This window comes from Orycteropus afer, unplaced genomic scaffold (genome assembly GCF_000298275.1).
Source record: "Orycteropus afer afer isolate SDZICR_OR568_19922 unplaced genomic scaffold, OryAfe1.0 scaffold00179, whole genome shotgun sequence".
In the NCBI taxonomy this organism is placed as follows: Eukaryota; Metazoa; Chordata; class Mammalia; order Tubulidentata; family Orycteropodidae; genus Orycteropus; species Orycteropus afer.
Genome location: NW_006921766.1, coordinates 1,109,677 through 1,127,521, shown reverse-complemented (window position 1 = coordinate 1,127,521; position 17,845 = coordinate 1,109,677). Strand labels below are relative to the sequence as shown.

At 40.9% G+C, this 17,845-nt stretch overlaps 1 protein-coding gene across 1 annotated transcript in view; it reads left to right on the top strand.

Moving 5' to 3' along the window:
• The window catches only part of TRAPPC10 (trafficking protein particle complex subunit 10), a 185,440-nt gene that overhangs the window by 149,511 nt on the left and 18,084 nt on the right, over positions 1-17,845 (top strand). The window contains exons 8-17 of the mRNA XM_007947252.2: positions 2,328-2,474; positions 3,095-3,209; positions 4,837-4,913; positions 5,676-5,767; positions 8,002-8,142; positions 10,075-10,187; positions 12,171-12,685; positions 13,439-13,580; positions 15,016-15,174; positions 16,049-16,278. Of these exons, the coding sequence (XP_007945443.2) occupies positions 2,328-2,474; positions 3,095-3,209; positions 4,837-4,913; positions 5,676-5,767; positions 8,002-8,142; positions 10,075-10,187; positions 12,171-12,685; positions 13,439-13,580; positions 15,016-15,174; positions 16,049-16,278 (1,731 nt within the window). The remainder of the gene's footprint in view (positions 1-2,327; positions 2,475-3,094; positions 3,210-4,836; positions 4,914-5,675; positions 5,768-8,001; positions 8,143-10,074; positions 10,188-12,170; positions 12,686-13,438; positions 13,581-15,015; positions 15,175-16,048; positions 16,279-17,845) is intronic.

Sequence of the window (17,845 nt, the reverse complement as noted above, 5' to 3'; positions counted from 1 at the left end):
ACAATGCAACAGTTCCCCTCCCACTTCCTCCCCATAGTTACCTCTTCCCAGTGACCATCCCTCCATACTCTCCTGTGCCCTGAGCTGTCTCCCTGTTAATGCTGCTATTTTTAGAATCACATTTTTCAAACTTTCTAAAGTGATAATTGTTCTTTGCAGAAAACAAGTGTTTCATTCCATAATATCAGCACAGGTAATTAATACCATTCTGCACATGTTGATGTCTGTCTTTCCAGATGCTTTCCATGTGTGCACATGCTGCACAACATTATTTTGTTCTCTACTTTTTCTCTACTTCTCTTGTCTGGAGAGTGGCCCCTTGGCTCAGAGGAGCCTCTGGCACTCAGTTCCTGGACCCTGGTGGACTGGAACTTGATTGTTACCTGGTCCTGCCAAGTCTAGCTCTCCCCTCTGGAGCCAGCCCCTTGCTCTGACTCCTGGGCTTTTGCTTCTCACTCTTTGGATTTCTAGGAGTCAAGAGACTCTGGTCTCCTGAAGCACTGGGGACAGTCCTGCAGTACACTCCTTCCATCTCACAGGAGGTGTGTGGGTCCTATGTATGGCCGAGGAGAGGTGACATGTTTAGCACATACTATCACAGAATTGGTACCTGTGGTGGTAGTAGTGTCTTGTGAGGTGAGCTGTCCCCAGGTTACCCACCCTTACCTCATTGATGAGGAAGCCAGGTTAGGACCAAGTGCTATCCAAGTCTCAGAGCTGGGGCCTGCCAGCCAGTTCTTCTCTATATCTCTTTGGTGGTCCTTGGTATGGATGTGAAAAACACACCCCTTTGTGAAAATAGCTTATGTAATTTTTTTCTGTACTAATTTTTCTTTTCGAAAGATTTAAGTAGTTCATTTCATTATCTTTCAAAGATCTTGCCATTTAGCTTTTATAGGAATATTTAATGGTACTTTTGGTTCTTTCTGATTGGTTCTTAGTGCTTTACTGTTGGCCTTGAGGTATTTACTTTTGTACCTGGGTATCTTGAGGGCATCATTCAGATACAAGCCAGTTTCCTCTGCAGCTTTTTACTTGTGCATGTGAGAATTAGCCTCTTAATTTGCCCATCTGGATAATGCTAATTAATATATTTCACCAAAGCCAAATACCATTCAGAAGATACGTGATGATGATATTGGTGCCACCAAGAAAAAAACTTCACCCTGCTGCTTCTAATTATAAGATATTTCACAGGCATGCTCCTATTTAATAGACACAGTGTAGAACAGTACATTTTAGGACTATGATGAGCACGAGATGTTTTTGTAGTTCTGATAATATTTCTATTTGTTTGTTTGGTTTTTCTGTGTAAAGATTCAAATATACAAAAGCAGGGCAAATGCTCTGGCCAATTATTTAATTTCTGTCCCCATTCTCCTCTTGGTTATTTTTAAAGTAAATTCTAGAGATTGTATATTATTTGTAAATATTCCTTATATATCATTAAGCAACAAAGGTTCTTTTTAAAAAATACAACCACACCTAAAAAAATTAACATTATGTTCATTCCTGAAATCATCTAATATGTATTTAGTGTTCAGATTTCTGCTATTGCACATAACATTCCTAAACAAGACCAGTCATCTGGTCTGCTTTCCTTTCAAAACATTTGTTCTTCAAACTGAGATGGAACCGGTCCTTAAACTTAAGGCCTCTGATGAGAGTTGGTCTTCTTTTGGCGTTGAAAAAACACAGCTATAGCTCATTTTATTGTGCTTTGCTTTATGGCACTTTGTAGATACTGGATTTTTTTGTTTTTACAAATTGAAGGTTTGTGACAACCTTGCATCAAGCATGTCTATTGGTGCCATTTTTCCAACAGCATGTCCGTGTCTCTGTGTCTCATTTAAGTAATTTTCACAATATTTCACACTTTTCTGTAATGCTTTTATACACTTAATAGACTACAGCATAGTATAAACGTAAGTGTTATATGCACTGAAACCAAAAAAATATGTGTGATTCGTTTTATTGTAATATTTGCTTTATTATGGTGCTCTGGAACCAAACCTGAAGTATCTCTGAGGTATGCCTCTACATCACTGAAAGTTATATCCTTGCTAAGTTATCCATAATCATATCAGATAGACAAAACCCAATGGTACATTTGGATATAGATCAGCCTGTTCTTCCCATGTTTGGACTTAACGTAATTATTGTTAGTGCTCCTTTTTTCTTTCTTACAGTTTTGTAGATTACAGCACCATAAAAGTAGGTGGCTGCTTGAGTGTCTGAAAGGTCTGCAAATGCACACCAGGAGATGTAAGTTTGTATATTTTCTCTGAAGCATGTTGACCACGTGCTTGCCTTGTGTGCCTTCCCAGGTGTCTGTTCCCCCTGGGGCTCTGGACTGCTGGGTGTTTCTGAGCTGTCTAGAGGTGCTGCAGAGGATAGAAGGCTGCTGTGACCGGGCACAGATAGACTCGAACATTGCCCACACTGTGGGCTTGTGGAACTACGCCACAGAAAAGGTAACTGAACGTGCCTGGCAATGTGGGCTTGCAGCGCTGAGTGACAGTGAAGTAATTGGTTTTCAGAGTTTACTGCTTGCTGAGATTACAGCAGGAATGACTCTAGTTACTTTAAAGGCATCTAATGGCATCCTTAGAAGTAATGGTTCCCCAGAGCATATTAATTTATTCTGCAGATATCAAATATTTGACAGAGTCAGGGTTCTACTCCAGGAGTTGGTGGGGGTGGGAGGGGATACAAGGAGAGGTTAGATCTGAATGGTAGAGTAGAAATGCAGAGTGGTTTCTGACTAAGTGTTGGTGAGTAGTGCAGTGGTACTGAGCAGGATGGACTGCTGGGCCCAGGCATCCTGGAGGTGCAAGCGGAGCGGTTGCTCTGGAAAGCTTGGCAGAGTGTTGGCAGGTGAACAGCAAGAGCAGAGGGTTCTCTTTCAGAGCCACACTGGGAACTATCATATAGGAAATAGGAGTTTAAGATTATTCTTAACATACTGTATTTATGTATCTAGAGGATTATTTTGATTTCAAAGCTAACTGGGTTTGAAGTTTTACATTTAAATTTGTGAATTCTTTGTGTACTTTTATGATATTTAATTGAAATTGTGGGTTTATTGTAACAGCTAAAGGCCCTGGGCTATCTGTGTGGGCTTGTGTCAGAAAAAGGTCCCAACTCAGAAGACCTCAACAGGACAGTTGATCTTTTGGCAGGTTTGGGAGCTGAGCGACCTGAAACAGGTACTTTATAAAACATGAGTGGTACCATGGAAAGTAATGAAAATGTTGGTTGTAACATGTCACATTTTACTGAAGTTCTAAGAACATACTTACTCACTGTTAGGGATATTATACTTAACTCTGCTGGCGTAGTGCCTAAGGCATCTGACTGCTAACCAGAAGGCTGGTGGTTCAAACCCACCAGCCAATCCTTGGAAGGATGACTGGGCAATCTACTTCCATAGAGATACCACCTCAGAAACCCAAGGAGGTGTCACTATGAGTCAGAATTGACTTAATGACAGTGAGTTTGGTTTATTTTTTATTAGTTTATCACAGGAACTCCAGTGGGTGCAGTGGTTAAGCATTTGGCAGAAAACCAGAAGGCCGGTGGTTCAAACCCACCACCTGCTCCAAGGGAGAAAGATGAGACAGTCTGCTTCTGTAAACATTTATAGTCTTGAAAACCCTATGGGATATAGGATTGCTATGAGTCAAAACTGACTTGATAGCAGTGGGTTTTGGATTTGGGTATTAGCTTCTTGTATTAATACATAGGATGTTTTACCTTTTAAAAATATAATGAAATATGAGAAATAGTATAAGCAATTGGAAGGATTTTTTTTTTCTTAAATTTTTGTTGTGATTTGGGTGAAAATTTACAGAGCAAATTCACTTTCCATACAGCAGCTCACATATACTTTGTCTCATGACATTGCAGTTTCCCACAATGCAACACACTCCTCTTACTTCCTCACCATGGTTACCCCTTCCCTCCCATGTACTCCCCCCCCCCCCCGCAGCCATCTCCCTATGCATACACAGCCCTTCTATTCTCCCATAATCTCTTCAAGAAGTGTATCGACCTAATGTAAATGTTCAGCTCATATGCCTGGCTTTTGTTTGGCTAGAAGCCACAGGAGTGGGTTCAATTCTGGACCAGAAGGGCAGCTAGGGCCATAGTCTCAGTGGAATCAGACTCTATCAGACCAGCAAACTTGGTCCATCAATTGGAAGGATTTTTTAAAAACATATTTTAGTTTCTCCTGTGGTTAAGCTGATTGTGACTTTTTACATCTCCATGTGAACTTCAGATGCCCATGTTTCCCTCTGAATTATGAATGATCTATTATAACAGTATGGCCAGATAATCCTTTTGATCAATAAATTACTTTTATTAAAAAAACTCTTTGAAAAGAATGTTACTAATTCCTTTAGGTATGAGTATAATAAGAATATGATTTAGCAAAATTGGTGTTAAAATACTATAAGGAATACCTGAAAGGGCTCCTGCTAAATTCAGTAATATTTACATTGCATTGCACTGTTTTAACTTTAGACCACTCAGATCATTTTGGAAGCAATTTAATTCACTGGAGCTTTTGTAATATGTTTTTTAAAATTCTAGTTTCAATCAAAGATCAGAGAAAATGTTCTTAAAATCTGTGGGCTTAGATTATTTCATGAATGTATTAATTCACAAGAATATAGATGATAATGGGGTTCAGATGGCATGACTGTGTTTGTGATCTCCACAACCTAGTCAGATGAGGCCATGTCCCACAGTCTTTGAGGATCAATGTAAACTCATGTGATCAAGCATATGTAATGGAGATGAATAAGGAGTCTTAACTTCTTTTTGTTCAAGCCAACACAGCTCAGAGTCCCTATAAGAAACTCAAAGAAGCATTATCATCAGTGGAAGCTTTTGAAAAACACTACTTAGTAAGTATGATAAAGGTCACAGTCCACCATGGAGAAATCCATCTCTTGGAGATTTCCGTAATCCATAGGGAGGGTAGTGTGGAACCTTTGGGGTTGGGAGTGAACTGGCATTTAGGCACCTTCTTCTTTTTGACCTTTTAAACTTTTCTGGTATCCTGGGAAGTTGTAGATGAAACATAGAGTAATTGTTGTTCATTAAATGTTCATTAATATCCAAAATTCCATAATTAGGCATAAAAGCATCTGAATATTTATAATTTTGTTCAAAATGTGTTTACTCATTCTGTAAAATAAAATTCTAAGAGAGAATAATGAATAGTTTTCTGTGTAAAAGGGAATAATTTGTCATTGGGCAGAGCTCTTATGCTTGATTGAAAGCAGTGTGCTTTAGAAGCTTGGTGGGTCAACCTTACTCTGGGCACGTGGTCAACACAAGAGCATTTCACAATACCTTGTGATGGTCTGTCACTTTTCAGGTGAGGAAAATAAAAAAAGATGACCCACACGTGAAAAGTTCATTGAAAAGTTAAATTTTCTCTGTCTAGGGGACGCATTAATATTTATTAATATATTTCATAATTTATATATGTTACATACTTTCATATAAAATATAAGCGCTCAATTAATACAAAAATGGATGCAAATAAAAAATAATTTTGTATTGGTAATAATATCTTTGGCTTCCACTTGGGATAAACAAGTGTAGAATTTGTCTAGCATTAGACATTCAAATACATAATTAGTGTTTTCACTTCTCCGTAGGATTTGTCCCATGCTACCATCGAAATGTACACGAGCATTGGGAGGATCCGATCAGCTAAGTTTGTTGGAAAGGATTTGGCAGAGTTTTACATGTAATTCATCTTGAACTTTTCTTTGAATCTTAAATGTTTCACATGTATAATCAGAGATTCATTATGCATAACATTAATATGTTGTTGTTGTTGTTATGTGCCTTTGAATATAGAGTACATAACTTTGTAGATTGAAAAATGTAGTATCTGTTAACTAGTCTTTCTTTTTTAAATTTAGTCAAAAACCAAATGGAGAGCTTATAGCTTGTTACTCTTGACAATTATTACTGGTCCTTGAGGTTCTTTTATTTAATCAAAGAATTATGAGGAAGTTAATTAGTGGCAAATAAACTTGTGTACTGACAGTTAATATTTTATTCTGTAGAATTTTCTCTAGTTTATATCATATGCTTCTTAGATAGATTGAAAACCTCAAGGACAATCATATAAAGTAACTGCAGGCATTAGAGACGGAAGTAGAGGCAACCTGAGACTGATTGGTGTGTACAAATGCTATAAATACTCCCATTCTAGTTCCAGTTCTGGAGTTTGATTCCAGAGAAAAAACTCAAAACTCAGCATCTTCTTCCTGAATTGGGTAAAATAGGCCTGTCTAAATTAAATTAGGGCTGTTTCAAAGCTTTGGAAAGCTGGTAGAAATTACATGGGAAAAGATACTTGTTTTAATTTTCACCCCCCAAAACACACTATGTATTTGAAATAACATTTTGATATCTGAAGTTGGTAGTTATTTCATTATAAAAACAAGAATAGTTCATTTTCACTGATAGGAATTGGCTGGAAAGGGATTCATGGGTTGTCTAAGTGAACCATTAGTTTTCCAGATTGTGGTTGAAGCATGTAACTAGTTACACAGATAATTAATGGCAGAGTCAGGGCTAGAATTTGGCCTGATATTCCATCTAGGATGTCTGAGGAATGAGTTATCAGTTAAGGGAGAAAATTAGCCATATCTTCAGTGCTATAGATTTGGTCACGTGGAACACTAGTAGGGAAGGATAAGCAATGAATTCTGAGGCTTTGAGCTACAGGAGAGCATGTGGCTGCTGGTCAGGAGACTGGGTCCTATTCCCAGCCTGGCCACACACCAGCCCTGTGACTGTCAGCCTCTGTTTTCTCTTCTGGGAGCCTCCAGGTGAGACACTGAATGTTCCTAAGGGTCCTTTCCAGGTCTAGGATTGACCAGTCTTTTGTTACAGATAATAACTGGAGACATCAGGGATTCTAACCCCTTTAAAAAATGGTGGAGAGGGCATAAAAGTCTGGAAAAACTAATGTAGGTAGTTTGATAGGTTTAAACATATAATTTGAGAATGTATTTAATTTGAAGATTTGAGAACCCTCATTTGCCACATGAGTAGAGTGATGGAAGCTGGGATGTCTTCAACGATGTTTAGAGAGAATGAGTACTTATTAGTGTTGGCTTCTATCCCACAGGCTAGCAATTCTGGTCTTTGGGGCAGTTGAGGGTCCACATTGTCATGGAGATTCTGGCACGCTCCTGCCACATTGGGTTTTCAGTTTGGCATTGTTTTTATTCTGAGCATCTTTAGAGTTTAAATTGTACTGAGAATACCTCTGGGGTGATGTGTGTTGCTGTTTTAATCCTTCAGAATCTCTGAAACCCACTCAGTTCTCTGCTGAGTGTGAGAGTTGACTGTCCCCCTTTAGTGGGTCATAGAGACTCCATATGTGTTGCTGCATCTTCATTAGTGGTATGGTACTGAACCCAGGTTTCTTAACTCCATCACTAGCTCCCTATATGTTGTTGTTGTTATGTGCTGTCAAGTTGGCCCCAACTCATAGTGACCCTGCCTTGGGTTTCTGAGAGGGTTTCACTATGGAAGTAGATTGCCCAGTGTTCCTTCCAAGGAGTGGCTGGTGGGTTTGAACCTCCAACCTTCTGCCTGTGGACAATTCCTTCACCTTCTATTCTTGGCTTTTTTTTCCTGTTAAATGAAAGCATGAACTTTGTCCTTACTTTCTTATACTAAGATTCAGCTATAAAAGTCCTTTGACTAGTGTGTAAGGCTAGACAACAATGTGTGTGGGGTTGTCATCACGAGCCCATTTCTGAGGTCTTTACCTGATAGTCAGATTAACTATTCTTGTGTTAGTATTCTTTCTTATACAAGGGAATGGGTAGAGAAGGAGCATCTAATGGTACTTTCATCACAACTTTGGCAAAGTGTGGAACACAAGTAGGAAAGATGATGTCTACATTTGTTATTGTCATGAGCACGATGAAAGCTTCTGTTTGTTGTCTTTGCAAGGAGGAAAAAGTCTCCACAGAAGGCAGAGCTTTACCTTCAAGGAGCACTGAAAAACTACCTGGCTGAGGGCTGGGCACTGCCCATCACGCACACCAGGAAGCAGTTGGCTGAGTGTCAGAAACACCTTGGACAGATTGAAAAGTATCCTTTAATTTTTTTTTTTTTTGAATTGTGATTTGGGTGAAAGTTTACAGAGCAAATTCACTTTCCATACAGCAATTCACATATACTTTGTCTCATGACATTGACTATAATTTACCACAATCAACAGCCCCCTTCCCACTTCCTCCCCATAGTTACCTCTTCCCTATGTCCTTCCCTCCGTGCATTCTTGCCCCCTGAGCTGTCTCCTTGTGCATACACAGCCCTTCTATTCTCCCATGATTGTTCTCTCCAAGGAGTGTATCTACTTAGTGTAAATGTTCAGCTCATATGCCTGTCTTTTGTTTGGCTGGAAGCCAAATTCCAGACCCAAAGGGCAGCTGGGGGCCATAGTCTCAGTGGTTCCACCAGGCTCTATCAGACCAGCAAACTTGGTTCCCCTTTTTTTAATTTTTATGATTTTGAATTTTGTTCCACATTGTTCTTCCACTCTATCCAGGATCTCCTACATAGATCCCCCTCTGAGTGATTGACAGTGGTAGCTGGGCACCATCTAGTTCTTCTGGTCTCATAGTTGTTTAGGCTGAGTACCAGTCACTAGTACTAGTTGTGTCCATGAATCTTTGGTTTTCTTCCTTCTTCTTTGCTGTGGATGAGGAGAGACCCATAGTTGCATCTGGATGGCTGCTTGCAAGCTTTTAAGATCCCAGTCACTACTCGCCAAAGTAGGATGTGGAACAATGTTTTGTGTAGTATGTTATGCCAATTGAGCTTGATGTCCCCTGAGGCTATGGTCCTGAGCCCACAGGTCCAACTACTTGTCCCTCTGGGTAGCTGACTGTGACCAGGAAGTGACTACAACCTTGCCCCTTGTCAGCTCTACTGTACCCCTGGGAATTCTTACAGAACATACCAATACACTTGTTGAAACTTTGTCTGTCAATACATGGTCTTGGGCACACTCCCCCCCTGCATAGACACACCTAATAGTTCAGCCTGTCCACCCGTCTGTCCACCCATATATCCATGTTTGCCTTCACTGACAACACAGTACAGTATGTGCAAAACGGTTCATCTTTGTTGTCTGCACCTCTCATGTACCACTATATCTTCCTCTTTCTCAATGCCACCATGTTGATCACTCATATTTGATACATTGCCCTTCTCTTCACCCAAATCAATACTTGTCTCTATCTATCTAACAGTGTTCCCTCCCCCTCCTTCCCACCCCTGGTAACCAACAGAGAAAATTTCCTTCCATGTATAAACCTTTCCTTGACTTTTTACAATAATGGACTAATACGATATTTGTTCTTCTGTGATTGATTTATTTCACTTAGTATAATGTCCTCCAACTTCATCCATGTTATGTGGTGTTTTGTAAATTCTATATTATTCTTTAGGGCTGCATAGTATTCCATTGTGTGTATGCACTATAGTTTGGTTATCCATTCTTCAATTTATGGACACTTAGATTGTTTCCATCCTTTAGCTGTTGTAAATAGTGCTGTGGAAAAGTATCCTTTAATATTTTCATAAAATAGGAAAATTGCTTTCCATTTTTATAGCAACCCAAAAACCCACTACCATCGAGTCGGATCCAACTCATAACAACCCCTCCTTGAGTTTCCAAGGCCATATCACTACAGAAGTAGATTGCCCAACCTCCCTTCTGAGGAGTGGCTAGTGTGTTCGAACTGCCAGCTTTCTGGTTAGCAGTCAAATGCCTTAGGCCCTATGCCACAGCAACAGCCCCCAATTAAGTATTAAATAAGTCCCAAATAATTAAAAATCCTACCTTGTACATGTAGAGTGTAGTTTGTGTGGAGTATCGATTAAGTGCCTGGTTAACATACTTGATCTGCCTCTCAGTTCCTAATAATGTAAACAAAAAAGAAGGGCCTTGTGAGTCCACTCCCAAAGCCCTAAGGGCCTTTGGAAGTTGTTCTTCACCCTTAACTCTCCACTCAGCTACCTGCAGACCAGTAGCCTCTTAGCCAGTGATTGTCACTTAACAGATGAGGAAAGGAAATACTTCTGCCAAGAGATCCTGAACTTTGCCAGCCAGCAGACAAACAGCCCAGGTAAGACTGATGTTTTAAACTTTCCATTATGAAATTTCTCAACTATGCAGAAAAGTAAAAAGAATAATCCAATATATTTCATCTTCTAAAAATAAGGACATTCTCCTAACCACACAGATATTACAACTCCCAGAGAATTAACTCGTTTCTCATGTCATCTAGTAATTAGTTCATATTCTAATTTTGATAATTGTCTTAAAAAATGTTTTTAAATACTATTTTTTAGTAGATCCAGTCAAGGATCATGTTACATTTGGTTTTTATAACTTAACTCTTTTTTAATTTAAACAGTTCTTCCCATTGTTCTTCTGTATCTCAAGACTGAGTTGTTTTTTTTTTTTTTTAAATGTATAACAGCTTTATTGAGATAAAATTCACAGACCATATAATCTGATCTTTCGAAGTGTACAATTCAGTGGCTTCTAGTCTATTCACAGAGTTGTGTAGCCATCAGCACAATCAATTTTAGAATATTTTTTACCACCTCTAAAAAGAACCCCATACTCATTTTCTTTCAACCCTCCCAGCCTAGGCAACTACTCACCTACTTCCTGTCTCAATAAATTTGCCTGTTCTGGGCTTTCATGTAAATAGAATCATACAGTAGTCTTTTGTGATTGACTTCTTTCATTTAGCATAGTTTTCAAGGCTAATTCATGTAGCATATAGCAAGATCCCATTTCTCTTTATGGCTGAATAATGTCCATTGTATGAATATACCACATTGTGTTTGTCCATTCACCAGATGGACATTTGAGTTGGAAGACATTTTTAAGGACATCAAGCCAGTTTTCTTATAGATGATCCCACTTTCTGGAATTTTTCTGGTTGTTTTTCCGCTGAAGCAGTTGACCTGCATCTAACTGGAAGTTAGATCCGAAAGGCTTAGATTCAGGTTAAAAATTTTGGCAAGTCTATGTCATCAAGTGAAGCTGTGTGTTAGGATGAGATTTACTGTAAAATTTACCTCTTTGTATTTAGTTTATCAAGAGTGATCATTTAAAAACAGCCACTAACCAACAGTGTTCTCAAAGTTTCTTGCCCCAGGTTGATGTGGTCATTGACTGCTGGCATGGATTTCACTTGAGGAGAGCAAGTGTGTTTCTCAGGAGCACCTGAAGTGATTGCCTGCCTTCTCAGACTCTAATGTGCCTAGGCTGGTCACTGGCAGCACCATGCATGGCCACATTTGTTCTTTGGTGTTTAAAGGGACTGTGTGAGTTATGCTTCTCCTTCCAGAGCTCCTGGGCATTTCTCCAGGAAGAAAATACTCCACAATTGCCCACTCTTTTCTTATGATCTTACAGTTCAGTCTCAGCAAGTCCATCATTCATTAATGTTTGTTTCATCAGTACTTATTGGACAAGTCTGTAGTCATGTAGTTTTTCTAGATGAAAGCAAGTGCTTATGGAAGGTCAGAGAAGGAAGGGCCCAGAGGGAGCAGTGAGGATGTTCACTCTTCGTGGTAACAGAGCTGGATGCTTCACTACTGTCCTGGGAAGGCGAGTAGGGTCCTTGTTTCAGTGGTTGGCTTTGTGAACTGTCAACTCTGGTGTTGTTTCCCAATATACAAGGAGGGATCTAGTCTTCTGTACTTGAGGATTTCTTATGTGCGTGGGAAGGTGTTAGAATTCCATGAGGCAAATCTAGGAATTGGACTGTTTACAAATTACATTTTGAAACTGAGAGGTGAACTGATCTGCATTTCTCTTAGCTTTGCCAGTACAGAACTTGGAAACCTTAATTTCTACAGATTTCTAGGAGTTGTCTAGGCATTTGTTTATATTCTGCTTTTGCTAAAATAGCTCTTCTGTGGGTGTGAGGCTAGCATGATGTTAGGGAATTTTAAAGTGTCTTTGCATATCTTTGATCTCCTTTCTCATGTTGCATACCCTTCAGCTGACCAGATAGCAGACCAGGGGAGCTGCTAGGCCATCCAGGAGTGTTACTTGGGAAACAGAATGTGTTAACTTGTCTTTACAGGCCATAAAATTGTGCTGCCTATGCATTCTTTTGCACAACTCAAGAGTCTCCATTTCGACCCATCTAATGCTGTGGTCCACGTGGGCGGTGTCCTGTCTGTTGAGATAACTCTGTGGAGCCAGATGCCTGTCCCCGTCCACGTGGAGCAGATTGCCATAAATGTTCACTTCAGCATTGAGAAGAACAACTACCGCAAGACTGCGGAGTGGCTCACCAAGCACAAAACATCCAACGGCATCATTAACTTTCCCCATGAGCCTGCGCCCTTCCCTGCATCCCAGAACAGTTTGCCAGCACTGGAGCTGTATGAGATGTTTGAGAGAAGTCCTTCCGATAACTCTTTGAACACCACAGGGATTATCTGCAAGAATGTGCACATGCTTCTCAGAAGGCAAGAGAGCAGCTCTTCTGTAGACGTGCCTTCCGGGGTGGCTCTGGAGGATGGGGCCCACGTGCTCAAGTGCAGCAGTGTGATGCTGGAGCCTGGGGCCAATAAGGTCCTATTCAGGACTCAGGTGTGTCAGATTGGGAAGTGATGTAGAGCCTCTACAGAAAGGGCAATGAGCTTATGAGAATTTCCTGCAGTATGCTGAGAACCAAGGAGTGTCCTTAGTTACCCGGTTTTTATCTGTGTCTTTAAAAATAGACAGCATTTAAAAACTTTTCTGGGATTTTAATGCAGTTTCTAAATTTTGAATGAAGTTCTTAACATAGATATATTTTTGTTCTCACTGGATTTGGTTAGCCTTTCCTCCTTGTGTATTAAAAAAAGTACCATCCTTACATGTTAAATGAGTAGATTTCAAAGAAGGTGATATACTTTCATGTTCAATCTTATTTTCCTTTTGTGGCTGTTTGGATGTTAAGACAGTTGCTTCTGACTCACTCTCATGTAAATATTTCTTCATCACTGCTGAGCTCACTAACTCATGAGAACTTGGCCAGTGGAAGTACAGCTATGAGTAGAATCTTCTGTTTGGTTTTTTTTTGGTCATGAGTGTTTTGAGTCTAGTCTTAGAGCGTGTCTTAAATGTCATGCTAAATGGTTCTGTTAAATACCTGCTCAAGAGAATGCTAGATATAAAGTTACTGACATTGAAAATACATTGTTAGAAGCTTGAAGTCTAGATTTATGCCTTCGTTACTAAGATAACCAGAGACCAAGGGGAAATACAACCCCAAGACTATGAGCACAACAGCTTTCCCTTAGGAAGCTCATCCTTATCGCATGGATTGACATGTTTCCAAATGCCACATTTTGACTCTAGGCCAGAGAACCTGGAACCTACACGCTCAGGCAGCTGTGTGCCTCAGTGGGCCCTTTGTGGTTTGTCCTCCCTCATGTCTACCCCATCGTGCAGTATGATGTGTACTCACAGGAGCCCCAGCTCCATGTGGAGCCCATCACTGGTGAGTTGGCGTGGGCATGGGAGGGAGCATCCCTGTTGCTGCTCTCATTTTGTGGTATGCTTCCTCACTACCAAAGGACTGGCCTACAATGGGAGCGAGTCCTCAGAGCTAAGATTCCCAGTGCTTTTTAGATACCTGTTTTTAAGAAAGTCATTGATTAACACATTGGAAACTTTGTCTAGAAATTATTTATTACTATTTTCTATTTGAGTATTAACTTTCCTGTAATTGCTGAATTATGTTTAATTAACACAGTGTATCTGAAGTTATGAAAAACTAGCCAAATATCAGTTATGCCAACTGCAGAAAATTTAATACATGTGATTTCTTGCTTATAGTTCAGTTTCAAAGGCTAAACGCTAGGTTAGTTATGTTCTAGGTTTGGATCAGAAGCCTTTTCCTTTGAAAGTGTTGATTAAACTTAACTGACTGGTAAGCCACTTGTGAAATTCAAAGCTGCTGTCCTTTTTATTAAGTTCTGGAAATTAGGACTTTTTATAAACAAATGCTTAAAGACTGCATGACAGTTAATTAAAACTAATGAGTGAAGGTCTCCATTGTTAAAGGACAGACATGATGTATTCATTTACTTATTTCTTCATTTTTTGGGGAAAAAGTCAAGGAAAGCATGTTTCCTTTTTAATCTCCCTATACTTGCCACTTTTCTGCTTTTAAACTGTACCCATGGCTACCAGCCAAGGCTTAGGCCTTGGATGCTGAGTATACCAGTCAGGCTTAAAGGATTCTTTCATCAGAGAGCATTTTGTCAGAAAGGCCAGCCTTCAGCACTCTGTTCCTGCAGGGCCTGGGGGGCTTGGCAGGAGGTACTGCCTGGCCTCTCCCCGGCATGACTATGTAGTGAGGTCGTGTCCCTGCCTTGCTCCTACACAGTGGCTGCTTGTCCCCTCTAGGCTTCTTGCCTCTCTTAATCCGTTGGTCTCTCATCTGCTTTTCCCCTTCTCACTTTTTGTCTCTTGTTTCTGCCTTTCTGCCTTCCCTAGAGCAGGATTATCAGAAACCTCAACCCTTCCTACTCTTCTAGCCCTGTTTAGGAATACGTGGTAGCCATAGCTATGACCCAGCAGCTGCTTTTGAACCAAAGATCCTGAGCTCAAAACTGAAAAAGCAGGCGATTGTCAGTAGTCTGTTCTTTAGCTTCATGGTCTGATTCTCTCTTACTAACTGGAGGACTAAGTTGGTTATAAGTCCCCCAAGGTTCACAGAATTCTCTTGTTTCTAGCAGTTCTCCTAAACCCTGCAATAGACATAATTTAGATTGAAAGCACAGAAAGGCATGGAAATTGAGTGAATTCATAGAGTATCTAAACAGAACTAATCTTTTGTAAAAGAAACAGCACCCTAGAACCTCATGGTAGGTCCTTCCTTAATATTTCATGGTAGATAATTATGCTAATTGCTATCTTTTTCCCTTTAGATAGCCTTTTGGCTGGTATTCCTCAGAAAGTCAGGTTCACTGTCACGACTGGCCACTATACAGTAAAAAACGGGGACAGTCTCCAGCTCAGCAATGCAGAAGCCATGCTCATCCTGTGTCATGCAGAGAACAGAGCAGTCATCTACTCTAACACAAGAGGTAAGACATGTAGCACTGCAGTTGAGAATACATCAGGATTTAGGGACGTTGTGTGTAATACATGACACTGTCATGCCCCATGAGGATGCAAGCAGAAAGGCATCACCAGGCCCATGAAGTCAGCCTGGTGTGCACTTCCTGTGACCCATGTAGTTTAGGTGGCATATGAAGGCCCCCCGACTTTCTCCCAGTAGTGCCATAGTGAGTAATGAACCCAGCATCTGGGCATGGCCCTGCATTTTGTGGGAAGTGACCGTGAGCAGTTTGTATATGTTCCATGAAGATATGATGTTGCCCCTGGGAAGGCTATGTGACAAAGCACCGTGACCTGAGCCTACTGACTTCTGACCTTTTCCTGCCAACACTGATAAGCAAAAACAAGTCAGCTGCTTTAGGCACTGGTAGGTGCCCCAACCGTAGAAGTCCCTTCTTCATGAATTCCTAGCCATGGCATGTGGAAAGGAAAGGATCCTCTGTTCCCTTTCTAGGGGAGTTGATGGCCAAGGGTTAGAGTAGAGTAGGAAGGATGTCATGCAGGGACACACACATTAGTTGGGTGGGCTACCTAGTGAGAAACACCCCTTTTCTGTCTTTAGACTGCAAATAGTGACAACTTCCTGGGCCTTCCACCTGGTGTTGATCTGTGTAACTTTCCTATTATGCTGCCCTGTCTTGGGGAGGTTTTGGTTCTTGGTTTTCTTGCTTATTATTTCCCACCACAGCCCCTCATAGACGTATCGTTTCTCAGAGCAGGAGCAGTGAGAAATCTGCTGTAAGCTCACTGATAGACCCCTCACCTGCTTTAAGAAAGGGAGCATGAAGCACAGGGAATGTTTTGAAATGACTCTTTCTTTCTTTCTTTTTTTTTGGGTAGAGAAGTCTTCGGACGCGTCATTCAGGATTCAGTCCTCAGGGAAGGTCACGAGCATCAGCCTGCCAGCTGCACCGGCATACCACCTGATTGAGTTTGAACTGGATGTCCTCTCTCTGCCTTCAGCTCCAGCAGTTAGAGGGGACAGCAACCAGCCAGGGCTGAAGGAGTCTCGCAGGACCTGTTCAGAGAAGCTCGCTGCCAGCCACTGCATGGTGACCACAGACCACAAAGTAAGCCATCGGTATCAGCTGCTACTTGTCAAGAAAGTGCTTAGTGACCTAGAGGCGGTGTATGAGAGGTGGCTGCTAGAAAGTTGTGGATTCTGAATTCCTAACACGACAGCTGTCCTTTGTGCTTAGTGTTTATATCTTCTTACACAAGGAGTGTATCTTGCAAGGGCAAAAACCGGATCTGACTTCTATCCCAACTCAAGAGATAAAGAAGAGTTGTTGTAAGGGATAGAATAGATGCTTGGGACCAGGGGATAGAAGAGTGTTACCTTGAGGTCTGCAGTCTGCTTGTCCTAGTGAGGAGACCAGAGAGTACAGTGAAATGGCATGCTTTTGATAGAAGCCTTGTCATTGTGTGCCTTATCAATGGCATCATTGAAAGTTCTTTGACAGCTGCGTTACTTTGTTTCCAGATCCTCAGTAAATCAGCTCATGGAATGTGTTGCTTTCATTGTGGTTATGCAAGGGTGTGTCCATGCTTTGTAACACCAATCTCAACTCTGAGCACTTTTCTTAACACCCAGCTGTAGAAAGTAGAAATATATATACCAGAGGAGCAGGATAGAGAGGGTGAGGAAGGTAGTCATTCTAAAGAGACCATGACATAGAGTATCAAACAGAACAACACCAAAAGAATCATGTCCTAGAAAAGCATGTCAAGAGACCATTTCTTCTTGCCTTATCTCAGATGCATATTCAGAGGCAAAGATGATACTTACATCAATAAGAGAGCTCAGAGTCAGTGCTGAATGAATGAATGTTCTGTATTCAGTGTATTCATTTATTTCACGTGGGAAATAAAATTAGGCTTGAGACCTAGTTCCTGCCGTTAAAGGATAACTTAGGTAACTCAATGCCATCAAATTGATTCCAATTCATAGCAACCCTCACTGAGTTTCCAAGGCTGTAAACTTTTATGGAAGCAGACTGCCTCATCTTTCTTCTGTGGAGCACTGATGGGTTTGAACCACCAACCTTTTGGTTAGCAGCCAAATGCCTTAACCACTACGCCACCACAGCACCTTAAAGGATGTTGTTGTTGTTGTTGTTGTTGTTGTTATGTGCCGTCGAGTCGGCCCCGACTCATAGCGACCCCTCCTTGGGTTTCTGAGGCAGTATCACTACGGAAGTAGGATTGCCCAACCTTCCTTCCGAGGAGTGGCTGGTGGGTTTGAACCGCCAGCCGTCTGGTTAGCAGGCAAGTGTCTTAGCCACTATGCTACCAGAGCTCCTACCTTAAAGGATAGCATTGCTTATATTATGCCCCAAAACAGGATTAGTTTTCAATTACTGTATTCAGCATCATATGGGTGTAGATAACTTACTGGACTTTGGAGTAGTTAATAATTGATTAGCGTAATCTGGACACATGTGTCTGGACAGATGTGACTTTAAAAGTACTTTGGCCACACATATGTGAGAATATAACATGGATTTTTTGCTTGGCCCACATTTGTGCTCCATAGGGTTGAGGCCCTCATGGTGATGCATGGGCTTTCTGCCACTTCCAGATAGGTAGTTTTCTTCTGACTCTCTGCTTGTGCATGTTTAACGGGGATTTCACTTT